At 39.0% G+C, this 27,839-nt stretch overlaps 1 protein-coding gene across 2 annotated transcripts in view; it reads left to right on the plus strand.

The window, feature by feature from the left end:
* Positions 1-27,839, plus strand: part of LOC139952823 (transcription factor 7-like 2) — a 90,302-nt gene that overhangs the window by 57,289 nt on the left and 5,174 nt on the right. Inside the window, exons 4-9 of one of the 2 annotated variants that reach the window (XM_071952068.1) lie at positions 12,149-12,293; positions 14,913-15,129; positions 16,355-16,555; positions 17,077-17,245; positions 17,650-17,815; positions 26,882-26,954. In XM_071952068.1, coding sequence (XP_071808169.1) covers positions 12,149-12,293; positions 14,913-15,129; positions 16,355-16,555; positions 17,077-17,245; positions 17,650-17,815; positions 26,882-26,954 — 971 coding nt within the window. The remainder of the gene's footprint in view (positions 1-12,148; positions 12,294-14,912; positions 15,130-16,354; positions 16,556-17,076; positions 17,246-17,649; positions 17,816-26,881; positions 26,955-27,839) is intronic. The other variant, XM_071952069.1, reaches the window with a different exon arrangement.

Raw genomic sequence — 27,839 nt, forward strand, 5'->3', positions numbered from 1 at the left:
AGAAAAAATACCCTTGTCACACGAAGTTGTGTGCTTTCAGATGCTTGATTTCGAGACCTCAAAATCTAAATCTTAGGTCTCGAAATCAAATTCATGGACAATAACTTCTTTCTCGAAAACTACGTCACTTCAGAGGGAGCCGTTTCTCACATAGTTTTATACTATCAAAAGCTCTGTTGCTTGTTACCAAGTAAGGTTTTATGGTAATAATTATTTTGAGTAATTGCTAATAGTGTCCACTGCCTTTAAGGGAGAACGCTGAATAGGCAAGCGAAGCAATGTTTGCCAGTCAAGCTACCTCCATTGAAACTAGACTGCCATTTTTGCTAAAATGCAACGCCTACCAACACAAAAGAATATCAATTGTATCTATGGTTCCTCATCATACAATGTACCAAAAACAAGATTATTTGTTGGCGTGGCCACGCATTAAACCCATCATCTGGACCACTTTTCATTCATGTAATACCCAGCTATGACCTGAGCCAGCACTGTTGGACTGTTTGTTTTACTTAACCTTTAAAACTTAAAGGTAGCGTGTAAAAGACCATGAATGGACAAAAAAATACAATAAAAATATGTGGTCAATAGCGGCCGTGAGGAGAGACTTGTTGGCGAAAATGCACAGCCCTTTAAAGCGATGATTATAAATGTTAAATGGCTTGGGATTATGGTTTATGTGTTGGTAGAGCAGTTTGAGCTCGGGTGTTTACTTCAATTAAGGTGATTGTGGTGAACAAACAAAAATGTCAGCTTTATAGTGCTTGATTCCAGACTAATTTTCAATGACAGCAGCATGAATTTTTTTTGTAACAGGGGGTAGTTTTGCTTGTATGAGGTTGGACATTATCAAAAAAAAAAAAAACATGCTGACCATACAAATCATATATATTGGTTTTGATCGAAATCAATAATAGGCCTGACATGAACGTGCATAAAACTCCCGGCAAAACATTAACCATTTTGAGCTGTTTGCATACAAATGTGAACATCAAATTTTAGGAAAAAGAGATGTTCACATGGTGTTACAGCAAACCTCAACTAATAAATGTTGTCTGATTTTTGTTTGCTCTTGGAAAATCAAAAAAATTAAGACTGAATAGCCTGAATGATCTATTAAAGCCTATAATATATGTACACGCTGGTCAGGGCTTGTGCTCAATAAATGTTCCTACTTTTTTCCCCCATAGACCTTATCACAAATACTCAGTAAATGCAAGTTAGGTGTGGAATGAGGTGCATGCTGGTCTAGCTAGCGATCAAGCTAGACCAGCAGCAACCTCATTTAACAGATAGGGCTTGCGCAATGAGTATTTGTAATAAGGTCTATGAACCAAACATGCCTACTTTAAATGGATGGAAATATTTTTCTCTTTTTTTAATGATGTTTGCACCTTGGTTTTTTATTTCTAGCCCATCCGACCAGAGTACCAGTATCTCTAATCGCACGAATCACTCAAAAACCCACAACGCAAATAGTGTAACGCACACCGAACATGTACCTTTGCGCTTGTCTGACTTTATTAAGTTTGGTTTGGTGGAAGATTAACCACCGCAGAGACGAAATCTGTGAAAGCGTTCAACTGGATTAAACATGTGCAGCGACCGTGACGCAATTGAAATACAAGTATTCGAAGTTTGACCATTAGATCATAGATTGTCATGGTAGTGGTATTTTTCCTTTTTGATTCTCCTTTGTTTTTCTTCTTCTGTCGATCGTTTCTTTGTAGAACGTTTCTTTGTAGATTTTATCTGTTGACGTTACTTTGAATATTTTATAAGTTGAGATATGCCAGTGTAACCTTGGGATTGCATACAGTAATAATTTTTCAGTGTTGGGTCGCTGATTGTGTATGAGTAAAGCGTGTTGAACCGAATTGTGTGAATTTGCGGCTGATTTCAACAAAATAAAGAGAGTGATATGAAGTGGGTGGGGTAGTGGATCATGGATGACTGTGTGTTTTCTGTCGATACACTGGCACCCAGACGGGAGGCCGTGCTTGGATAGGCTGTGGTTTTTGGTAAATGCTGAATTGCATTCCAATTGTGTAGTTAAATACTTTTTGCATTCAAGTATTGTCTGGTGTTTCGACCCTAGTAGAATCTTTCTCAAAAAGTTAAAATTGTTTTTATCAAGGTAACCCTGACTCAAATATAGTCTTAAGTTACGAGTGTATTTCCCCCCAAAAAATCAACACAAATAAACAACATTTTGTTCAGTTTTCAGCAAACCAATTTCAAACGTCGAGTTAATCCAACGACGGTTCTTTTCAGAACCACCCCAACTCATTTAGAGATTGTTATTACATGGTGTTACCGCAAACTCTTCTATAAAACCAATTTCAGTATTTTGTTGTTCTTGATCTATTGTAAGTTCCGTGACATGAGAACTTAAGTTTAGTTTTTGTTCTCTCATCAACAACAAACAAGACAGAACTGATGGGTTCCCTTCGTGAAGTTCCTGACTTTCCCGTTTCTAAGTGTTTTTCTTTTTTTTAAGGGTTAGTTTTCGTTTTCACGTCAACATCAACAAGATGAAAACACATGGGTTTGTTTCGTGCCATTCCTAGTTTTTTTTTTTTTTTAGGGTAGACTCTCCCGCTAGCTCTAATTCCAGCCATGCTCTCGGTGTTAATAGATTTCCCGCCGAAACCCAAGAATAGGAAGCAAATCTGACTAAAATGCTATTAAGAGGAGGAGAAAGCCTTTAGTTCGTTGAAAGCCTTCACCACGTAATCAGAAGGCGGGGGGCTGCGTGCGCCCAAACGGAAAATGCACTTTTCTAATTGCGATTAAATTGGTCGTGATGAACAATGCCAAAGATACCATAATTGGCTGTACAGAACTTCCTTCTCATCGAGTTAAAGATTTTTTTTTTTTCTTCATTGTTTTTTTGTTTTTTTTAATCTTAGAAGGACCTCGGGATTGTCGAGAGACGAAGCTCGAAAAAAAAATCTTAATCAAGTTAATTCTGGGGGTTGATGGGTGTTGCAGGCCGTGACAACCAGGCGTGAATTACGTGTTGAAAAAGGAGTTTGGGAGTTGGCGTTTGGTTGGGGATTAGCTTATTCTAACAGTAGAGGGCAGTATTTGTTAAATGCTTTAGGGTATTGGCCGTTTTCACTGACCAAGAAGAGAGTGCCTTTCTGTTTCACACCTTTACAATTTCTCAAAAATAATTTGTGATCTGAATCTGGATCTGGATAAATATTCTCCAATTAGAGCCAAACGAGAGGAGAAGATGATGAAGAAGTTTCAGTTTTAGATGTAGGAGGAAAAAAAACCTGAGAATTATTCCAGGGAAAATCCACACAGTCAAGTAGGACCTCAAAATGCAATCCACACAGTGCCCCCGGTGGAATTCGAACCGGGGTCCCAGAGGTGGAAGGCGAGGCAAGACACCACTACACCAACCTGACAGCGATAATTTGCTCGGTAAACAACAACAAACTTGTGAGTGGACGTTTTCATTTGTGATTATACTAGTCTGATGACAGAGGGCGCTGTTGTAAGATGCTTAGGGTCCGAATCAGCAGTGGTTATTTCACCGACTGACCATCAGGAAGTAGTTTTGGAGTTGGAAGAAAATCTCTGCCGATAAATTTCATTCCCTGCACATGCCACACATTATTAATTGCATCTGAGATCAAATATCAATATCAGGTTCACTGAATTAATTTCCGACAAACCAAATAAATAAAAAGTACCTAGACATCTGCAATTCTGATAAATTATGGCAAGTTTTGCCTCTTTACTTGTCTACACCATGTTGCTGAAGACATTAGTATGCTTTTCAGGGCATTTCTTTAAATCCAGTTATAGTCGTTGCATTACAACGGAAAAACCCAGCTCTAACCCAATTATTATTTGTCCATATCGTATCAAATTGATGCGTCCCCCCAGTCTGGATTATGATACACACCCTGATGCTGTTGTACGTGGCAACCTTTTTAAATTAACACGTATTAACTTTCCCTCCATTTTTACCTCACCGCCACGGCGGCATTATCGTGGCCTATTTTCCCTCCATGAGTCGTAAATTTGGGGTTTCCGGGCTATCTCTGACCTTATTTCGCACAAGGATGTCTTGAGTTTCGTCTTGAGTTTCAGTCTTAAGTCCTTCCCGGTCTCCATGCTCTGAAGAGAAATCTCAGTCTAAATTCTTCACTTCAATTGGTTCAACGACCACCGCCCTGACTGCTGTTTTTTTTTTTTTTTCCTCTCTCTTTTTTCTTTTTTAAGTCCCTCCCTGTCGCTCTCTCTTTTTTTTCTTTCTTGCGAGTGAAACAGAACTTGCACCAACAGATCTGTATCGGAGTGTCGTTGATGTCAACAAGAGATATCGTTCACCCTTCATCCCCGGACGGCAAAATGGCGTGAGATGATTTTTCAGAGGGATTATTTGCCACTCAACGGAGGCGGGATTCATTGGTCTTGGGGCACAGAAAGTAGACAGTATGGCTCGCCCTCTTTATACCTCTCTTGGGAGGGTTTTGCCTCTCTATCCACCCCCCTCTTTTTTTCTCTTCATCTTCACAGTATAAGGAGGCTACGATGTGATGACTTGATTGGTGGTTTTCATCACTGGTACTCTGTTTGACGCTCTTGGCGTCAGTATCAATGTGTTGTTATGATGGCATGGTGGCCTAGCGGTAGCCATTGAATCCATACATGGCCTGATATTGCCATAAACCCAATTTCAAATTTTTGAGGAGATTATTTGAAATTATTCCGTACTGACTGATATACATTAAGAGTTTGCATCATCTTCTTGGCATTATCTTCTTTTATGCATGACCTTCAAACTTTTATGAAGAAGATTATCACGCAGCTGCTTAAGCATGCAAATTTGCTTAGCGCAGACAGATACTGCTGAGCAGAAAAGAGTAAGATTCACCATCTGGTTCCCGGTATCTTGTCCTTGTTGTTTAGTTAGGCATGGCATGAAGGTGCCAGACTAGTTGACAACATTCACACAATTTGACTTAAGTTTTGTATTCATAAGCTTTATCAAGAAAGCCCTTTTATCCAGGATTTATTGGCCTTAAGTTTATACTTTCCGCTGATCACTTTCAGTGAAGAGCACCTTTTAATTCCCACCAGGGGGGAAAATGCTTCTCATTGAATAAATATTGGGTCTAAATTGATAAATAACAGCGATAACCTTTTTTAAAAAGAAAGAAGTCATTATCAGAGAAGCCCCGCTAATTGATGCCATTTTGAATTTGGAAATGATTTGCACCTAAATGAACCCAAATTCAAAGTATTTAAGAATGCAAGACTTTTTTTGTCTTGATGTTCTCCCGGTCGTTCACCCCTGATCTTTCAGGTCAGTTTATTTTTAATTTCTTTTAGTTAGCCAGTGATCAGAAATAAATATCAAGACGAAAAACGCCGACACCGAAGGTGCAAAGCTATCTAAGAAGGCAGCTCAAATGCCGTCGTTTTTCATAAGCCAAGGATTAATGGGCTCTAGGAACGTGTCGAGGAAGAAGGGCATAGTTTGTGCCGAAGTTTATTGAGCGTGTCTGTGTTTTGAAATGTCAGGTTTGGGTTTGTTTGTTTTTGATGTGTAGGGTTTGTTAAGTTGTGGTGATTCATTACAATGAAGGCTTAAAGCTGCTCTTTGTGGAAATGTTTAGATGCAGGGAGAGTGGTTTTTCGAGGAGTCCGACTTTGAATATGAAATTGTTTAACGTTCAGAGGAAATTGTTTGACATCGGTAACCAAAATGGATTGGCAATTAGTTGAAGCTGTGCTGGGTCAGAGCATTGTAGAAATTACTTTAGTAGTGTCTTTGTTGAGTTAAATAAAACCTGGTTAGCAGAAATCGTGATTAGTATATTGCTCCTCTGCAGGGAACCCTGGCTGGTAACCTGGCTCTACTCAGTAAGGTGTATTTTGAGCTAGCAAACTTATGAAATGGAGCCAGTCTTGATCCCCCTACCCCCTTCTTACAGGGCTTTTAAGAAATTAATTAGGTTTTGTCTTTTTAATTGTTAACAAACTTTTTAGCCTTTGAGAAAGACTCTGCTAGGGTTGAAATGTCAGGCCATTAGCTATTTGTTGCATTTACCATCGGTCCTTTTGGTTGTTAAGCAGTTTGCAACAGCTAATTTTCTCATGAAATATTATTATCAGTAAGCAAAATAAAAGATTTACAACGTATTTGTAGCGTGAACCTAAAACCCAGAGAATGGTATTATTGTACAGCAATGGGGTTGGGCAAGGGCAATTTTCAGGTTGTATGCTTTGGCACCCTATGAAGAAATTGTAAATTTCTACTGGAGCATTCAAAGGCACGAAGGCATCACCTTTGTTGACTCCGTGAAGTATCAGACCTGATGTTGGTACGGCAAGGTACATGGACGGCTGGCAGGGCACATGTTCCTGAGTCCGATCAAGATGTGCTGTTGGGCAAAAACCATTACAGCCAGCCGCTTGCTGTTAATCAGGAAGCCTCACGAGTGAGCCTATCATGCTGAATTATCATGGCGGCTTAGTGAGAGAAAGAGCGAGAAGAAACAAGAAGGGAGGGGAAAGATGAAGACAAAAAGGCACGCAGTGAAAAAAGAGAGAGGGGGGAGGCAAATCTCTTCATGCTATCACTGCATCCGTCGTCATCAGTGTGCTTCTCTGGGCATAAAGTCTGAGGGAGAGCTGAGAAAGTGAGAGAGGTATGTCTCGGGAAAAGGAACAGATGGATCGTCCAAGATTCCGTAAGGTGATTGGGGGATTATAGCTCGGCAGGTTTCTCCCCCGTTGTCGGTTGACGGCTTTTAAAATCCTATTTTCTACATCAAGGTCAATGGATTTTTTTTTCTTTTTTTCTCTCTCGTATATATATTTGTTTCCTCTGCTCATTCAGTGATGGTTTTTTGGTCTTGCTCTTGTGGCTGGTATGAAGGGTACCGTGTGTTTGTTATGATAAGGCGACCAGGCACCCATGAAAAATTATGTTTGCTGGAGTGAGTGTAATTTTTGTGGTTTTTGAATGTTGCGGAGCCACTTTTGATGAAAAAAATACATTTTTTAATATTATTTATAAAGGTATCTTTTCATTGTTTGGAAGAGTGACACTATTCTTTTCTTTAAAATGAGGAATTAATATTGAAAAATGAAAAATATTAAATATTTATCTTTGTTCTCTTTGGAAATTGCTTAAATTGCAATGCTGCCAAGTTAATGTTTAATGAAGGACAGTGTTAGAAATATACTTTGTATTGAAGGAACCTATTTTGTTTTAAACCCATTGTACAATAAATTAACAATTTTTGTGAACTGTAAAGCAAGTTTTATACTGGACAATGGTCATTTACATATGCCTGAACAGCCAATGTGTACTTTCTATTTGAACATTGGTCATTCACATAGGTTTGTACAGCGAATGTCTACTTCTAAGTCAATGAAATTGGACATTCAGATAGGATTTACCTATGTGAATATATCCAATATCAAAATAGCAGTTTCCAATATCCAACTAACTTTACTTTCGTTTGTTTCTCTGTATTAGCGCCATTGAGCATAGTTTTCGATGGATATGGCGCTATATAAATGTTTACTACTATTATTATTACTATTATTTGTTAATTTACTTGGACCTTATTTGCGGTTTGAAGGTTTACAGGAAGTTCATTGTCTGTGTTGCACTCCCACAGCTCACTACTGACTTTATTTCATTTTCTCCCTTTCATAATAATGTAAAAAAATCACTCATGTATCATTAATCAACAACAATGAAAATGTGAGTCGGAATATTCATAGGAACACAACAGTCCTAACCCCCCACTCTCTACCATAAATGCCTTCAATTCAAAAGTACAGCTCTGAAAAATGAAATCACGTAGAGACTCTGTTCTACTGCCCTTAAGCTTTCACCATTCAGTAGCGTTACGCTCCGGTGATCGTTGAAAAAATGCATGGCACCAGCGAGCTAGGGTAAACTCGTTTGTCATCTGACGACGGGCCCCAATTTGTCATGAGTTGCACGCGCTGCCTTTGCGGGTTGTGTCGAAGAAGACGGGTTTTCGCAAATGAGAAATCAGACAGGGGCTGGTGGTAGGTGATTGAAAGGGAAGTGGTGACTGTTTTGTGCACTGATGATTCTTGGTACAAGATCATCAAAGATGGTTTTGTTAGATTGAAAACCTCATTATGCATTGACCAAAAATTTTTCATTTTGCTTTGTGTTGTTAGGGGGCCTAATGTTGAGTAAACGCCTTTGCTGAAATTATAAAATAAGCTTTTGTGGAGCTTTTGAGCCGAAATTGGTTTATTGGCTTATTTGCTAAGCAGAAAAATATTGGGACCACCAAAATAAGATGCATGACATGTGGCATGACATGCAATGCATGACATGTGGCTGTTAGTCTGTTTGCTTTTAAGCTTGTTTGTATACTTCGCATTACTTATTAAAAAAGTGAGTATCAAATAAGACTTCTATTGTCATCTTTGGATTATTGTACATCTTTGACAAAACTCTGCGTGACACTTTTTAGATATTTTCTTGGTATGAGCTCTTCTGAGTTCCAGAGCCTAAATCAACCATCAACCTCCCTGCCTTCTGCCTGGCTCTTTGAAGAAAGGAACAACCCACAAATCCATTATTTTGAGATACATAATCTCCTTTTTGCGCAAGCAGGGAAATAACTACCTAGCAAAACTGTCAGTGGGCCAGACTGTGCTAGTGACATTATAGTACAGACAGATGTGGCTGGCCATTGTACATGAATGGTACCCAACTGTGCGGAGTGTAGACCCTTCTATTCTACCATGTCACGTCTGCTGTGTTGCTACCATGAGCCCCCCCCCCCCCATCCTAACCCCATTCAATGCCGTGACCATAAATCATATCTCTCAATAGAAAGTATACAAACCTTGGCCAGTTCCAGAGGATCAACTGTACTTTTTTTTTAACTACCCTCCCTCCCCACTATGCACTCTTGTAAAAAGTCACAATCGAAGGGGAAAAAAGTACAGTCGTAGTGTTAGGTTAGTATTATTGTACGTAGCCATCAGGGCAGAACACCTTAGTCTAGTTCGACCTCCGTTGAATTGCCGCAAGTTTTGTTGGAAAAGCTAAACTCTCAGGGACTTTAGGGAACTTGGAGAGAAAAAGTTGCTACATGACCTTTTGTCTTATTGAAGGCTATTTTGCAGAACACCTGTTTGTTTGCTCCGAGATTTTTAACTTTTAAAATCAATTTAGGGTCTCAATGTCTGGAATTTATAGGAAAATGTTTGTTTCGTTTTTCTAAACTCCCAACTGGAGTTTAAAATGTATTTACACTGAGCCCCCCCCCACCCCCTCATCCCTAACTGTATGAACAGACATAGGTAAATTGAGCACAGAATTGATTTGCTTAGCAGTAGGGCTTGAATTTTACACTGGAACGCTGGCCAGTGATTTTAGCAAACAATAAAAAAATATAATGGAATTGCAATTAAACTGCCCCAAAATTGCTCCAATGGACAAGGCAAGCAGACTTGTGTGTGTGTTTTATCTTCTTCAAACTGATGACTAGACTATCTGTAGCTTTCCCCTCCTTTTTGTTTTTGTTTAGTCTGTGAAAATTCTTCTTCTGGATGTACAATGACGATCTTGAGAGACCATCGCTCGCATTCAGGTTTTTTCAATTTTGTGCAAATCGCGCCTCGGATAATGAGTAAAGTCCACACTCTACATTTCTTCGCTTTAACAGTCAACTCTGTTTTTGTTTGTGGGTGGCAAAGTACATGTAGACGTAGCACACAAGCAGCACGGCACCACTGAATCAATAAATTTCTTTAGAGCTCACTACGGTTCTTTTTTTTCGCTTCTTTCTAATTCATCGGAAGAGACAGGGTGGAATACTTAAGGTGCAGCACGCATTTCTTGTCAAAGCAGAAATGCCCGAAATGTGACTGTACCAATAAATTGTTTCTGGCCTAGAATGACTTACATTCATTGCCACAGACAGTAGTGGGGTAGGCATTCAAACACTTAAAGGTGTGTTCTGTGTCGAGATATTTAGAATATGGTCTGGAAATTGAGTGGCTTAATTTGCGGACAGTTTACTGGAAATTTTAAGCAGGGTAGGACCAATAAATCATGTCCAACATAATGCTTGTATATATTTTTTTTTTTTTTTTTTTTTTTTGGGGGGGGGTGGGGGGGGCGGGGTGGGGGAAGGGTGGTCGTTGTCATATTACAAATTTAAAAAAGCATTTGGTGAATTATCTTATTGCTCAGCAAGATTTCAAATATGCAAAGAGGGTGTCAGTAGGCAGAATTAAAACCTGGATCTTAATTGTGAAGTGATGAATCAAGTTCAACATTGAATGAAAAAAAAAAGAGCAAACCCCTCTGTCGTTTGTGTGGTTTAAATCACCTAGGAAACAAGCTGTCAGTTCTTTTAATTTGAAGGTTTTCTCTAAACGTAACCGATTTTTTCCGCAAAGTGAGCTGCCTTTTAAAGCAGAATAAATCTCTTTTTAAGTCGACATCATTAAGGTGCGTTGTCGGAGACCGAACGGAGGGGGAGTTGAAAGCACTTCTTGTGTTGATCTAAGGAGCACACCTCCGTTCCTATAGAACAGTAGGGGGTGCTGTAGTCTCGGAACAAGTTGCTGGATGCTCCCAAGCTTGGAGCTTGAACCCTAGGTGCTAGAGCCGAGTGGATTTTTGTTTAAGACTTTTGCAGCTGTCCCTCGGAACACATGGGAACATTGTTAGAAAACCACAATAATGTGCATGCATAAATAATGACTCCTGATATTACAATATAAATTCTCAAATAGATGACGATTTTTGTTTTTTTCTTCAGAATAATGCGTGCACTTTTTTCCTCTAACTCATAATCGTGTATCCTCATCTGGTCACATTTATATTTTAAAAAAATTGTGTTTTAAGTTCTACTTTATTTGATTTATTTAAGAGAATTAAATGTTGGTATTGAGAGAAGCAAAGTATGTGATTTGAACACGGCCCAATTTCATAAAACTGTTAAACAGAAAATACTGCTTAGCAAACAAATTTCTTTGCTAAGCAAAAAATGAGTTTTGCATTAGTTGCAACAATGTTAACTTTATGTCATTTTGGCTCTCTCTTTTTTCTTTCTTTCTTAGCTGGAAATGATAAACATTTCTCCTTCAAGTTCTATTGATATTTTTTAAGGGCTACAGTGTGAAACTATCTGGATATAGATATTGAAAATAAAACCATCTTTTGTTTCATTCTTCAGTTATTAAAATGATTTTGAGGTATATCTATATTGCCTTCAGCTGTTAAAAAATATCCCACTTTTCCACCTTTGAGAGAAGCTTATCCGCGGTTCCAGCGAAACCAACATCCCGTTTCTTAAGTGGCTTAACATTGATTTTGCAATCCTGCTCAAGCACTGCCACCCACCGCAAGTATTTGAAGCAATTCATACAATAGCAGACATTCAATACCTCGTGGTTTACTTGCCGTAGTTTTAATAGAGCTACTTTGAGTATGTTCGCAGTTTGAACTAACACGTAGTTCAAGAACCCACCTGTGGATTAATTACATACAAACAGTAACAGCTAAGCAGGACAAACACTCTTCCGCCAACTGCGCGTGATTAAAGATGGTCGGGTTTTTACTTGAAATAGGAGAACTATTGAGCTCTTCAGTTGAACCTTAGGATTTCAGCTCAGGTGTCATAAAAGTGGACGGAAAAAAAACTGTTTCTTTTTGTGATCGTGGTACCCTGAAACAGAATACTTGTATTGGGAAAAATTTATTTATTCATTGCCAAGGTAGTTGAGTTGTTGTGATTGGTTGAGAATTTGTGCATGTAGGTCACATGGCTTTAAGCCTTAGCAACCATAGAAGCACAGTTTGAGATCCAAGTTGCCTCAAGCGACCACATTTTTTGCAACTCCGTCCAACATTTATCAAATCAAATTGATCATGGTAAAGATGCTTTTTCCATCTTCTTTTTCATCTCCTTCTCCTTCTTCTTCTTACAGAACTGTTTCCAATTTGAAACTGGATGCATAATAAATCTGGTCACCTGTCTAAGAATGAATGCTGTTTACCATTACTGTCTACAGGGAACTGCACCAAGATCTTGTGATAAAACTGATAATTCTTAAAAACTTATTTTTAATTTTCGTCTTTTCTTTCTTTTTTGATTTACAGGGGAGCAAGCTTTCGATGGTACACCCTAGTGGGCCATACCCACCATCATTGGCCCACCTGATGATGTACAACCAAGAGCACTACCCCCCGGGGACGCCTCCCCCACCCCATTTGGCAGGAACGATAGAGGTTGATGCGAAAACAGGTGAGTGACTTTCCCCTAAAACAAAATAAATAAATTGCGTTAAGCCTAGTTCATACTTCCTGCAAAGCGATGCAAATTTTGACGTCACAGTGAAATTGGACCCAGTTGTTTAAAGACAGTGGACACTATTGGTAATTGTCAAACACCAGTCTTCTCACTTAGTGTATCTTGACAAATGCATAAAATAATAAACCTGTTAAAATTTGAGCTCAATTGGTCGTCGAAGTTGCGAGATAACCATGGAAGAAAAAGCACCCTTGTCACACGAAGTTGAGTGCTGTCATATGCTTGATTTCGAGACCTCTCATTCTAAATCTGAGGTCTCAAAATCAAATTCGTGAAAACTACTTCTTTCTCGAAAACTACTCCACTTCAGAGGAAGCCGTTTATCACAATGTTTTATACTACCAACCTCTCCCCATTACTCGTTACCAAGTATTGTTTTATACTAATAGTTATTTTGAGTATTTACCAATAGTGTCCACTGCCTTTAAGCACTTGGACAGTAAATTTTAACAGGCATCATATTCTTTCTACTAGAAACTGATTTCTGATTCATTTTGCCCTTTAGAAAAAATCGGTCAAATTGTTATTAAATTATTGAATGACCTGAAAGGTCTATAAAGCCGATCCATTTCACATGTAGGTCAGCTCTTGTACCCATAAAATTTTCATACTTTTTTTCCTAGGGCCGAATGTCATCTCTGCCTTTAAACTGAACAAGTTCAGCACTCAAGTACTGTTTGAAATAGTATTGAATAATTTATCCTAAAGCTTTTTTTTGTTGTTGCAAACTTCATGCAAAACAAATTTTATCTAAAGTAAATAGTATTGACTAACTTATCTTAAAGCTTTTCTTTGTGCAACTTTCATCGGTAACACATTTTATTTTTAAGAGAGAAATAGTTGTAGTTGATGGTCAATTCAAAATATTTCTTGGTCCAGTAACTTTTCTTGGCTACAATACCTCTGGGCTTAAAGTGGGGGATTTCCTGAAGTTCCAAATCTGTCTAGACCGAAGGGAGTCCACAACTCATTTTCAGGCTTTTCGTTTTTGTGAAATTGTACCCCCAAGTTCTAGACAGAAACCCTCGTAACAAAGTCTGTGTTCCCCTTCTTTAAAAAACTTGTAAGTCTCTTTGACAAAACTCACATATGCTAACTGTATTACTCCCATCAATCCTTGAGCAAAAAAATGTAAATGTTACTTGATACACACAACCATGTATCGCGTTGAAGAATTCCGAACGCACAACAACAATTCATACAAGATATCACCTTGGCAACTATATCAAATGGCCACAAAACACAAAAGTCGACACGAGAGTCATGCTTTTCATTTTGAAATGCCCACCAGTATTTAAGCCGACCCTGAACTTGGGAAAGTAATTCTTTCCAGGGATTGTAAACGAGCTTGCGAATTGTCACAGACATTGTTTTTTTTTTTTTTTTTTTCACCCGTTGAAAGATTTTTTCCAGCCAACTGAAAGGGGTAGAAATAATAGCAGATGATTTTCCGTACCCAAGGATATGTGGCACTTAAATAAAACAAATTTCAATGGACAAGAGTTGTTTTAATCCATTTTTTTATTTTTATTGGACTGGATTTTTTTTCTCGGACTGATTTTTCTTAAAGAATTAAGGTGAATTTTCAAGGGCATTATGCAACAAACAATTTGAGTGTACATTTTTATGAATGGGTCTCATACTTCCTGGGGGCAGTGAATTTAAGCCTTTGCCTCCATGCCCTTGGTCATTGCCTTTGTGCCCCTGGTCATTGCCTTTGTGCCCCTGGTCATTGCCTTTGTGCCCCTGGTCATTGCCTTTGTGCCCCTGGTCATTGCCTTTGTGCCCCTGGTCATTGCCTTTGTGCCCCTGGTCATTTCCTTTGTGCCCCTGGTCATTGCCTTTGTGTCCCTGGTCATTGCCTTTGTGCCCCTGGTCATTTCCTTTGTGCCCCTGGTCATTGCCTTTGTGCCCCTGGTCATTGCCTTTGTGCCCCTGGTCATTGCCTTTGTGCCCCTGGTCATTGCCTTTGTGCCCCTGGTCATTGCCTTTGTGCCCCTGGTCATTGCCTTTGTGCCCCTGGTCATTGCCTTTGTGCCCCTGGTCATTTCCTTTGTGCCCCTGGTCATTGCCTTTGTGCCCCTGGTCATTGCCTTTGTGCCCCTGGTCATTGCCTTTGTGCCCCTGGTCATTGCCTTTGTGCCCCTGGTCATTTCCTTTGTGCCCCTGGTCATTGCCTTTGTGCCCCTGGTCATTGCCTTTGTGCCCCTGGTCATTGCCTCCGTGCCCCTGGGTATTGTCTTTTCTCTTGTTTAAATTAATGGAACTGAACTTTTGCTGGAGTGAACAAAATAGTCGGGCCTCCTTTTGGTATTATTTAAATCAGGATCAGTATGAACTTGGAAGTACAAATAGGGTACAAGACCGATATTTCTGTGGCGTGATAAATGTTAACTGTCAATTTAACAACGGTAAAAGATAATTCTACAAACTGTATAACTCCTGTTATGAATGAATGAATGAAATAGTAATCACTAATCTCTGTAGCCATTGGCTGGTTAAACCCATATCATTGTATTTCAGCCAATCACGCTTGTTATCTCATAAATGCAGGTATTCTCAATGGGCAGCCATCAAGCCACACTTACCTGCCCAGCCATTGGCCAGAAAATCCCATATCATCCTGTTCCAGCCAATCACGCTTGTTGTCTTATACAAATGCAGGTATTCCAAGACCGAGACATTCATCTGAACTTCCGTTATACCATCCTCTGTCCCCGGGGTCTTTAGGCAGCGTCCCGCATCACTTAGAAGTTTATAATATGCCTTGGTGAGTAACTACTAAAATGAAATTTAGTAGGATTTGAAACTTTGCATGGTGGGATTACAATGGGAGACTCTGGTGGCAGCAGACTTACCAGGTAAATTTCCATTGTTTACGCAGTTTTGAGCATGCGCACATTACCAAGAACGATAGGTTTACCTGTTAAGTCTGCTGCCACCTAGCGTCCTAAAAATCCTGGGTGAGGCTGCTGTAGAACAATGTACATCTCTTTTGAGTAGTGTTGCTTCTGAGATGGAAGAAACGGTGGTTGACGACTCAACGTTTCCATCAATATGCTCTGATCGTCTTCAGGAGAAAATTGTATTGACAAAAGCGACAGTTCAAGTTTTGTTTCTAAAGAGACCTCACAAGAAATGGTATCTGAAAAATAATTAATGTTTGAAGAGAGCACTAGCTTGCTTTGCCTAAACAGACAGGACAATTCTCAGTTGAAAACCTCTGTCACTCCTATCCATGAGTATCAAGAACGTGACAAAGAATATGCTGGAAACTGTTGAGGTCGGACTTTGAGACTTTAATCGTAAGGCCCATGTCACATGAGGAAATGGACCGTTCCGGCTCTCCACTAAGCTTCGCCCACCGCGCACGTGAGCAAGACATGTGTACGAGCACTCCCAATGACATTCTGCACGATTCTGCCACGCGTGCCAAATATACGCGCACGCATGACCGAGTTTGTCCGACCACAATCATTGCTGTGATTGGTCAAATGGGTGAACGCGCACAGTTTGATTGACAGGCTGGATCGGTCCATTTACAGGGAACCAGTTCCAGGCAAACTCCAAGAAGAAAAAATGTTCACATTTGAACGTTCACAATTTTTTTTGGGGGGGATTATAAGAAGAATGACTCCACGCTACCAACGTGATCATGCAGCATGCACTGCAGTTGGTTGCCTCCAAGTTACCTATAAAAGTTACCTTGTGTGCTAAGGCCCTTTAATGCCTATACTAAGAAGCTCCACTGATCTGAGGTTCACCTTTGACCTTTGGTTGGCAGTGATGCCATTGTGGTTTATATGAATGTATTTTCATGTGTGCGTGTGAGTGGGGAGGCAATATCGAATTGAAACCACTGAATCTTTAGCACTGAGTGCTGCTCGGTCCAGGAAATAAAGGCTATTGCTCCAGTAGCCTAGACAAATTTCCTGGCCGGGGGGTAATTTATATTATCATTCCCTTTAACGTTTTCTTTCGATTGATTTTTTTAGGCAAGGCCAACCATTCTACCCACTCACAAGTGCTCTCAGGTCTCCGTATCCAGCTCTCATAAATGCATCCGGGATGTCCCGCCTCGGTCACCCTGGCCTTCCCCCTCACCATCATGGAATGGCCGTCACCGGTATTCCGCACCCAGCGATTGTCACATCAGGAACGAGGCAACAAGACACACTACAACAGAGTAACGACAGGTAGGGTCGCCGACTTGCCGCACATCACACTCGCGTAGTTTCCATTCTTAAAATCCCCAACTTTGTTCACTTTTAATGATCAAAAATGGGCTGACAAGTATCGTACATGTGCCTAACTTTGATTTTTGAACATACCTGCCACTGTTAACATTCCTCCAGTTGGTACCCACTCTTCATAGACCCCTATGACATCACAAGCCCAAACGGTGCCCACACTTAGGTCATTTCAGACCTGTCATTGGCTGAGAGTTGTGCGCGGCGCGTTCAAGCGTGCCTGTTTCCATTGTTAAACGATTGTAAAGGGCATAATCTTAACTCGGAAATAACTTCACCGACGAAGGAAAACTGATTCTTTCCTGCCTTTTCTTGAACAGACAACCCCTGTCAAAGGAAAACAGTGGTATTGGGTGCCAGTCCTGCTCTATTTGGTTATAATTTTACAGAAAAACTGGAAGTTGGGCATATTATATTAACTCAGAAAAAATTTTCACTGACTTTTCCTCCGCCTTTTTATTGAACAGACAACCCCCGCCCAAAGAGGAGAAAACCAAAACGCAACAGAAGAGGCATCCGCACATAAAGAAGCCATTGAACGCCTTCATGCTATACATGAAGGAGAAGAGGGCCAGCGTCGTAAAGGAGTGTACGCTGAAAGAAAGTGCTGCAATCAACCAGATCCTGGGAAGGAGGGTGAGCGTATTTTTTTTAATTTTTGTTTTATATATATATATAAAGTAAACACAAGTTTGCACGTTCTCCAGATGTGTTCTCATTGGACAAAGAAAGCAATGAATATTCATCAGTTACATTTAAAGTTCAAGATACCGTTATGTGTAATAAAAACTTCTTCCACAGATGTTTTCTCTTTGGACACTGAAGTGAAAGCAATAAATATATTTATAATACAGTAATGAATATTAGTAAGAAAGCAATGAATATTAACAAAAAAGCAATGAATTTTCATAAGAAAGTAATTAATATTCATAAGAAAGAAATGAATATTTATAAGGAAGCACTGAATATTCATAAGAAAGCATTGAAATATTCATAAGAAAGCAATGAATATTCATATAAGTTTCTGGATCTGATTTCAGTGGCATGCATTATCGAGAGAAGAACAAGCTAAGTACTATGAACTCGCACGCAAGGAGAGACAGTTACACATGCAGCTGTACCCTAGCTGGACCGCAAGAGATAACTACGCAGTACACGGAAAGAAGAAGAAGAAGAAGAAAGATAAAAACCCCGGTGACAACTCAGGTATGACCTCTTTTTTCTCTATTGGTGCTAAGGGTCATTTCTGAAGGTCATATCTCTAGTCATAATTGGTCGAGAGATCTGGAGGGTCCTTATCGGTCATGACCTCGTCTCGTGTTTTAGTAAGGTCATTTCTGAAGAACGTTTCTCAGTATATCTTTAGTAATAATTGGTGTAAGAGATCATTTCCGGAAGGTCATAATCAGTCATGACCTTGTCTCATGTTTTAGTGAGGTCATTTATGAAGGTCATTTCTCAGTATATCTTTAGTCATAATTGGTTGAGCGATCATTTCATTTTCAAGTTATTGTTGGTGCAAATATGTCCACGCAAGAAGAATAATTCTTAATAGAAATGCACATCTGACTCAAATTTGGGGAATAAAAACTGATATATTTTGTACATACTTCAAAGTGAAATGGTTACAACAATGCAATACCATCAAAAGCTCCTGTAGACTTCTAAACCAAAAGTTGTTTTTGCCATTATCTTTAAGAGTGATTACGAACGTGTATCTTCCCTTTAAGCAGAGTGTATATTTAGTCAGAGATAACGTCATCTTTTCACCCATAGAAAAAAATAATCCCATCAAACAATTTCTGACACAACCCTAAACCTCTTACAATGGATAAGAGCCGTATGTGACATTTTTACCAACGGCCCGAAGCCACGTATAGAGTCTCATTTCTTATGCTTCAGAATATTATTGTGGTGTTCGTTGTCCGTCCACAGTTATGTGAACGAGAGATTAAATCTTGGTTTATTCATTAACACTGTCCAGAAAAACCTTTAAATGTCTACAATTCTCGGGGTCTGTCGCCTGGTGGGCTTAATCATTAATTTCATTAGAGCACATAAATTGTCAGTGTTGGCCGTTGTGCACACATTTACCAAAGTCATTCTAGTCAACACATTGGTATTGTAGTGTGCTGTTGTTTGAATCAAAATGGAAGATTTTTGTCTTTTGGTTTCACGTCGGATGCTACTTAATGAGTAGACAAAATTGTATTTCTGGCGCTGTTTAGTTTTTTGGGGTCATTCAGAATAATCAGTGTTAACAAAACGTGATTTTATTTTTCTCCCTGAAATTGTGGATGGAATGGTCAAAAGAAATAACTAGAAATAAAAAAAATCAGTTTTTATTCATAAAAACCCCCAAATATGTATGTATAAAAAAAAAAAGGAGAAATATCCAGCTGGCCAAGATCGTAAATTTCATTCCTGATATAACTACAAAGTCATTTGTTAAAACAGGAAAAGCCATTGAAGACTATGTTGGAAACCTTTGATCTCAAATATCTGGTTTATTTGAGGCTGTAAAAAATATGACTTTAATAACGAATTAAGCGTACTCACCTTAACGCCAAGTAGACAAATTGTTCTGAATAATTCTTGAATTCCAACGAGGCACAAGTAGCGATTTAATGCAACTTCATCACCTCACCTGGACCCGGTTAATATTAAATATTTTTGGACAATCATTGAAATGTAAATTCCTGTAAATTCCTCAACCCACGCTTTGTTTCACTCGGACGCAAACAATGCCCTCAGAATGTTAAATGAAATTGGATGGGATCAGTATCTTATTTTTGAAAAAAGAGAAGCATGTAATTTAATAATCAACGAGGGTTTTCTCACCCACTCTAGGCAAATTAGGGGGGATTGACAAAAGATCCTCTGTTCTTCCGAACGATTGTTCTCGGAAGAATCCTGGAGAAAATATCCCCCGCCAAAAACGGAGAAAATTGACGTTGAATGTAAATTTGATTTATTGTCACTGTCGATGCCCTACTGCATCTTAGACGTATAGAGCTGTAAGGAATGTCTTTATGCGACCGTTGGCGTTCAATATTTCACAGCAGGAGGGGGGGTAACACCCCTTGAGGGTATCCCAAGAGAAGATCCAGAAATCCTTCCATTAATCCCCCACCCCCTTTAAAAGGTTACTTCAGGTCGGCCTTTTGTTTAGTTTGGGGGGGGGGCAGTTTCGGTAGAGCTGTTATGTGGTTTTTGTTGAGATACTATAAAATGGCTGTTTTAATCTGATAGATAAAACAAGGATGGTAACTAATTACATTAAAACTGCATGAGCAACAACTACATCATCAGATGCAATGAATGGAACAAGCCAAGTGGATATTTTATAAACAAGAAAGTCACAAAATGTTTCGGGGGTTCACATTGAAGAGTACCATTTGTCACTCCCAAGGATTCCTGAGAAGTTATCAGAGGTCGTATCTGTACAGAAATATGGAATAATTCCTCCTTGAATGATTTGCATAGAGGTCATATCAGAGGTCATATCAGAACCCTTGTGAAAGCTTCTCACAAGAGAACCAAAGTCTGCCTTGTATGTTTGCTCATTTTGGCGAGGATCACGAACATGAAATATCCATAAACCACATTCCATAAATATCTCTGGGTAAATGATGAAACATTAAGAAGTCGAGGGAGTTAACTGAATGTTGACCACAGGCAAAACTATCACGGGATCGGACTTTGTGAGGAGGAGGCTGAGTGAAAACAAGTACAGATTGACATGAAATATAGAAGGACAAAAAAAATGGGGGGAAATTTATATTTCAAGTGTGGTGTTATTCACAACACAAATTGGGGATCAGCGACCAGATCTTCAATCTTTGTATTTGGCCTGGCGGAGATTTCAGACCCCACCGAGGATTTTTCCTCAACCCCCTTCTCTGCGACGACTCCCGTTGAATAATCCAACGGAAATCGAATCGTGCGCAAAACCAACATCCATCCATCACATATCCAATCTCTGACTCTTCCTTCGTACAATCTCCCCTTGCTTTGCCCCGAGGGGTGGTCTACGAAGATGAAGAAGAAAAAAAAGGGGGGGGGGCATACCTTTCTTCATTTCTTATTCAGAACGCAATGAATTTTGTATCGTTGGTTCATTTGCTTGGGTTTGACTTTGTGTGTTTTTTCGTGAGGGAGTTAGAAACGGTGATATGCGTCACCCTATGTGACTTGGTTTTTTTCTTCTTCCGTCGTCCCTGTCTCCGTCGTCATTCCACCATCCGATGATGATGCAATTTTTCCGTTGAGCTGTAAATCCACAAAATGAACTTTGTCCCCATAGCAACTGTGGTAATAATTCCTCTGTAATCCGATAATAGGTGTACATGTTTGTGCTTTATTGTCCCGAGTTAATGGGGAACAAATTTGAGCGAGAAAAGTAGTGAAATTAACAGCGCTATACACCACTGGTAATTGGTCGGAATTAGAATTGTTGGATTATACGTAAGTGCCTCTGTAGACAGGATAATAACTGCTAAGCATTTTTGCTAGACAAAGAGGAACTTAACTCAGCAAGAAGCGGTACCCTGCTGAAAAACCATGCGATTAATGCTGCCGGCGGCTGGTGTCCTGCTAGTGTTTTTGCTCCGTCTATTATATTGTAAGGCAAATAATTCAGATCCAATTTCATGGCTCTGCTGTTAGCGCAAAACTTCTGTGCTAGCTGTGTAATTGAGGAATCCTTAGCAACGTTTTGCATGCACTCATACAAGCAAAAAGTCCTTGGTAACATTTAAAACACTTGAACGTGATCATAAGTGCTATTTAGTCCCTGATTATTTAAGCTTAGTAATTAATTTGATCCATGCTCAGTTGCCAGTTTCACACATAGGTGCTAAGCAGAAAGCTTGATGACTGAAATGCATAAGGAAACCAGTTAGATACACCTACAACATGATAGATCGGCAATCCGTTTTTATTTATTTATTTGGTCAGTAAATTTGTGTGCTTAGTGAAATTATACCCCTGAATCTCAGCAGTGCCCTATTTCATTCCCCCTGTTATTTTCTTTGCCAAAAGGGGGACAGGGCAAAACGTTTTCCTGTTGATTAGAACCAAACCGATGAGTAAAAATCTCCTTGCGGCATTTCGAACATAAAAGAGCTGTCCCCATGATCTATGTGTTCACTTACTTCTTGAAATCACCAGCATAAATCAATGTCATTGCAAAGCTGACTTTAGTTCCGTCAGCGACTATGCGTGCTCTTATGTTGTTATTTTTTTATTTACATATATATAAGCGAAATCGTCTCCAAGTGGAGGCATCGAGACAGGTGTGTTCTTGTTTCAGTGACTTAAACGCACACTGACATAACGCGCGTAACGCGAGCGCACGCTTGATTAAAAAATAAGTGCAGACACTGAAACTACTCTTTTCATCAATTTAGTGTAATTAAAAGAAAGAAAAAACGTCACAGCAAATTCTGAAAACAATTTTGAACATTTGGCCAGTCCAATCAATTTTACAAGCAACAAACAGGTTCAGGTTATCTTGCTTTCAAAAAGATGAAGAAAACTTAAATGGTGTTTTGAAGAAAGCGTAAATATTTTCTTTATTTTGTCTTACTTTATGTCAACTCAGTCCCGTGGATGATAGTGGTTTTGTAACTTAAGCGTTTTCTTTTCATTTCATCTTTGTCTCTCCAGTGTGTTCTTCTTCTTTCTTGTTTTATTTCTTTCCACTCTCTTTTCTGCTGGTGTTTTTTTTTTTTCACAAGAGAGTTCCGGGAACAAAGAAATACAATTTCTTAGCGCCTCTCTTCAGAGAGGGAAAGCTTCTTTGATGTATGTCCTAGCCACGGGCAGAAACAGATTTGTATTATTAGGTTAAAATGTCGTCCAATCTAGGACTTTCCCACTCTACCATCCCTCTCCGGAATTCCACGGATGGTTTTACTTTCCCTCTAGCCGTCGTAACCCATCGTCTTTTGTTTTCTCCAACTGCCCCCCCGTACAAACACACACTTACAAAAAAATTAATATATACTGAAACCTTCCACTCCAAATGTCATGTCTTTCTATTCAATATACTTTTTTCCGTTCCCGTCCACTATACCACTATTTTGTTTTACCTCGGCCTTGTGGTAAATCCATGCGTTGAGGGGGACCACCCCAAGGGAACCAGTGACTAGCTCCGTTTGAACAGAGTGAGTACTCCCCAATGTATCCGGTTACCGCACATGGAAGTTTGCTGTTGTCTTTAGTGACAAAGCTTAATCATTTTTCAAACATAAATTTTTGTGTGCGTCTGGGTTTTTTTTTCTTTCTTTTTTTCGTTCACCCTCTCTTTTCTTTCTGTCTCGGCCTGACTCGCATACTGAAGAAACAGATCGCTTTCTCATTCAACCAAAGCAGCTAGACTCTCTGGAAGGAAGGGGGTAATTTGTGAAATGTTTGTGTGCCTCAAGCGCCTGTTCCTCGGAGGATATGCTGGCGACCATTTAGAAATGAAAACACAATTACTAAGGGAGATGACATATGAATTGCTTTATATATTTTTTTCTTCTTTTCTCCGCTCATACTTCGCCAGGGAGCTCTATATAAAAAAATATATACAAAAAAACAAAATCCAACGGAGGGGAAATCCCTAACTCGTACGTGTAGGAGTTTTTCGCTGAAATTCGCCAACTTTTTAGTTAATTCGACTTGAGGGAGTGTAAATTCAACAAAAGAAATTGAATGGGGTTTGTTCGGATATTTTGTCCGCACTTAGCAATTGAGAAATTTTAACTGATCGGAAAAACATGTGCACAAGAGTAAAGTGGTATGTGTTGTTGTTTGTTTCTTTCTTTCTCCCCTGGACTTTCTCTAATTTTGAATTTGCACTATTTCAGATAGAAGAAGGGAAAATAACACTGTAGTCATTTGGGAAATATGCTTTGTTCGATGCATAGATTAAGTTTTCACTAAGGATACACTCTTTGGGAAGAGAAATTGTATAAAAAAAACATTTCAGATTGTTTTTTTGTTTTTTTCTTGAAAAATATCTTTTCACACATGAAGCCGTTTGGCATGAAATTTACTTAAGAAACGTTTAAAATTTATAAAAATTAAATAAACATTCTCAGTTTTTCAAACATGATAGTTTAAACAAATTTATTGAATTAAAAGTAAATTATTGAAATCATAATGCGTGTAAGATTGATATAATTTGATTAACTGTGTTTGTTGTCATCAAGGTACATTATTTAAATGCTAAGTGCCTGTGAGTTGTCGACAAGTACTCCTTCGGTCAGCAAATAAAACAAATAAATAAATTTAATTCTGAATTCATTCAGAGTTGTGTCCATTAACAATGAATATTTTTGCTTTTGATATGCCTGGCGCTTGCTGAATAAATCAGAATTTAATGGGTCTTTTCATAAAGCACTTTTTTGTAAAGAGCAAATCTCAGATGCAGGAATTGGTTGTTGTGTTGGTAAGGTGGTATCTTTCTGTGCCTTCCACCTCTAGGAGCTTTGTTCGAATCACACCAGGGGCACTATGGAAGTGTCTTGGCCGAGCGGTTAAGAGCACCGAATTCAAACTCAGGTGTTTCTGATCAGCAGGGTGTGGGTTTGAATCCCCAGCCGTGACACTTGTGTCCTATTATAAGCAAGACACTTAACCATTGCTTCATCCTTCGGATGGGACGTAAAGCTGTTGGTCCCATGTGTTGTGTAACGCATGTAAAAGAACCCAGTGCACTTATCGAAAAGAGAAGGTGTTTGGCCCGGTGTTCCTGGCTGTGGCTGCTGTATGCGTTGTAGCACCTTGTAAACCTTTATAAGATGCTAAGTAATAGGGTCTCAGAATTCTATCTTTCTGAAAGTTTGTAAATACTCAGCGCCTTGAGTACCTTGTTTGGTAGATACTTGCGCTATAGAAGACTTTGATATTATGTGGATTGGGTTTTCAGTCCTACCTGACTGTGTGGGTTTTTTCCTGGTGTTCTCCGGGGTTTTCTTCCTACAACCAAAACTTGAACTTCCTTGATTGTCTACTCACCATGGGGTTTCTGGTTAGTGCATTGATTACGTTTGCTTTTCTGAGTGTCCTTCACTTAACAACAAAAATGAAATTAAATGAAATGGAAAAATGAAATGGCACCAACTTGCAACAACTTGAATAATGCAAATTAAAAAAAATAAAAAATAATTTATTGTCAAACTTTTACAAAAGTTGGGTGTCAATGTGTAATAACCCTGTGATTGATGTACCATTGAGAAAAAGAAAAAGTTTTTACAAATTGTGTTCATTGATGGAAGTTTTTGGTGCGTTGGTTTTTTTTAATTTCCCGACGTGCATCGTTGGACACCTCAACCAAATTCTGAGTCTAGGGTCATTTAAATAATGGCGGAGACAACAATAGACCATTGTGAAATAAAGTGCAGTTACACTGTAAATATTATCATGAACACTTGCTGTTTTACGACAGGGAAAATTTGTAGCTACTTTCCATGACCTTTGACCTATAGCCTCTCCATTTTGTCTCACAGGAGTTTGAGGTAGTAAATATTGGTTTCTTTCATAGCGAGATTAGGGGGTAATTTGTTTGTTAGTGGAGGTCAATGCACTTTCTGATGGAAAGGATCAGAAAGGTCGGAAACATTGCGCCATGTTGTGAGTTTGTTTTATCAAGAGATACCGCCCTCTTTTGCCAGTGGTTGTTTTGCTGTTGTTGTTGTTGTTATAACAACAAGGGTTAAAGCCACTCTTGGTAAGGGGCTACAAAAAGAAAACTATTATTTAATTTGAAAAATAACCCGGGAGCTGAAGGTAGGAATTGAAATTCCAGTCTAAATAGTAGGATGTAGGGAAACATGCACCAGGCAAGGAGTTCAAAAGAGTTGTGCATCAACAAAAAATGGCACGGTTATTGTGATGCAAGGATGGTTGGTGTTCAATTTGTAATTTTTTTAACCAAACAAATATCAGAAAGTCAAAGTACTTTTAAAGTGATAAAATTCTGATTCTTCACATCGTCTTCTTGTCATTGTCCAGAACCCCTTGGGGCCTTCCGGTGGTATTTTGTTTTATTTTTATGGAGTGTTTTTTTCCCAACACTTTCAGTTCTTTTCTTTAGTTGTTGTTGTTGTGGGTGTTTTTAATCCTAAATGGGCGTTAAAAAGGGGCAAAAGAGTTCGCACCCTGTTAGTAAATAATTGGGTACAGTCACGGTTCGTGGGCGTATTGTTACCCCATCCCTGATTGCTTGATATGGTTTGATGCGTCCGTGTCTATCGTTGGAGGTCAAAGATCAATGCGGTCAACCATTGGAACAATTTTTGTCTGTTTTTGGTCCCTTCTTTCTAAAAGAGTTTCAAACAACAAAGGTTTCTGAAAGTATTTTCAGGGGGATCGGACTTTAGCAATGCCATCGTTATTCAAGCGATAGTTTGACAATCTCTGAGTGATCTGTGTAAAACACGTTTGAAGCCTCCTCCGAACCTCCCTGCTTGAAAGTCATCAAATATTATCCAATTTGCTGGCGGCTATAAATTAATTGCGTTGTTTGTTAACAGATCTGAGTTCTAAATAGAGAGAGTTCACCCGGGGATGTGTTGTTTTGATGATTGCAGATTTTATGACGTCCTGTGTAAATTTGCTCTGTGGAAAAAAAGTGATTTAGATTTATTGCTTCCATTTTTTTTTTTTTTTGGGGGGGGGGGGGGGGAGGAAGTGAAGTAATTTGAATAGAAGTTATTTAGCTCCAGTGCTCACATGAATGATAAATTTCAGACTTTAATCTGAATGCAGTCCCTTATATATCTGATCGTCTTCTGGAGAAAGCTCTTTAATCTGCTTATCTAGCTCTTCTGTTTCCAGAAGCTTTTTTTTAAAAGGGTTTTCAGATCAGTTTTCTCAAATAAGGTGTAGTTTCAGAGAGAAATATTTTGCGTGAAAAATTGTTCTAGTATGGTCTTTATCAGTGAGCTTTCAGACTTAAATTAAACAGGGATATTTGTCATCCTTAACAATTCTGTATAATGCCTTTACGTGGTATCAATTACCTCGCCTTCCACCTCTAGGACCCCGGTTCAAATCAAGCTGGGACACTACATGGATTGGTTTCTGCATGGGTTTTTCCTGGAGTAATACTCTGGGGTTTTCCTCCAACATCTAAGACTGAAACTTCTTTCATTGTTTTCTCTATTGGGTTCTTGGCTATTACAGTAATTAAGTTCACTTTTGTGAGAGTCAAAGGTTTGACAACCAGAATAAATGAAATAAATTGTAAAACACAACTTGTGTTATTTTGTTTTTCAGAACCATCTACGCCAAAGAAATGTCGAGCCCGTTTCGGTGTGGATCAACAAGAGTTCTGGTGCAAGCCCTGCAGGTTCGTTTATTTTATTTATTTGTTCATAACTTGCTGTCAGAGTTTGTTTTTACTGAGCCACGGCCTCTGTTTCCCTGGGCCCAATTTCATAGAGCTGCTAAGCATAACAACATTTTCTTAGCATGAAATTGCTTCCTTGATAACAACTGGACTACCATGCAACCAAATTTCTTTTTGTTGCATATTGCTTGTTACTGGTATACTGAAAATCACGTGGAAATTTCCTTGGTAATCCTGTTTTTATCAAGGAAGAAATTTCATGCTTAGCAAATTCTTGTGCTTAGCAGCTTTATGAAATTCGGCCCTGGTCTTGGGGCTGGTGCCACTTCAGGAGTTTCACATAGACTTGAAGTTTTCTTAACGGAAGTGCCCTTTGCAAAATTAATATAAACTTGCCCTCTCAAAGATGAAATTCCAGGTTTGTATTAGCTCTCTGAGTTTTTTCCCAAGTGTAGTGTTTAATGGTCTGTAAGATTTGAATCAGGTGTTGAGGAAAATTGTGGGGGTTTGGGGGAAAATACACATAATCTGAAATGTCAAAGGTAGTATTTTTGACAGCCTTATGAAAACATGGAGGATGTTTTTGTCATTTACTCTCTGCGACATCATTTTTTTTCTTTTTTCAAGGAGACTTCAATTATAAACCATGTCACCTCGTTTTGAAAAAATGGGTGACCTTGATTATTTCAGGTCAATTCCAGACGGATAAGAATCTAAATCATCCCTATGGCAAAATATTAAATATTTGTGAAGTTGTTTGTATGGAACATCAAGTGTTGTAAAAGTAGAAGTTGTGGAAGTGAAGTGGTGTGGTCATAGTCTTCTTGTTCGACAGACGATAAAAATATTGACTGTTGTCTACAAAGAGTAAGATTTTTATGTTTC

This window comes from Asterias amurensis, chromosome 21 (genome assembly GCF_032118995.1).
Source record: "Asterias amurensis chromosome 21, ASM3211899v1".
Taxonomy (NCBI): Eukaryota; Metazoa; Echinodermata; class Asteroidea; order Forcipulatida; family Asteriidae; genus Asterias; species Asterias amurensis.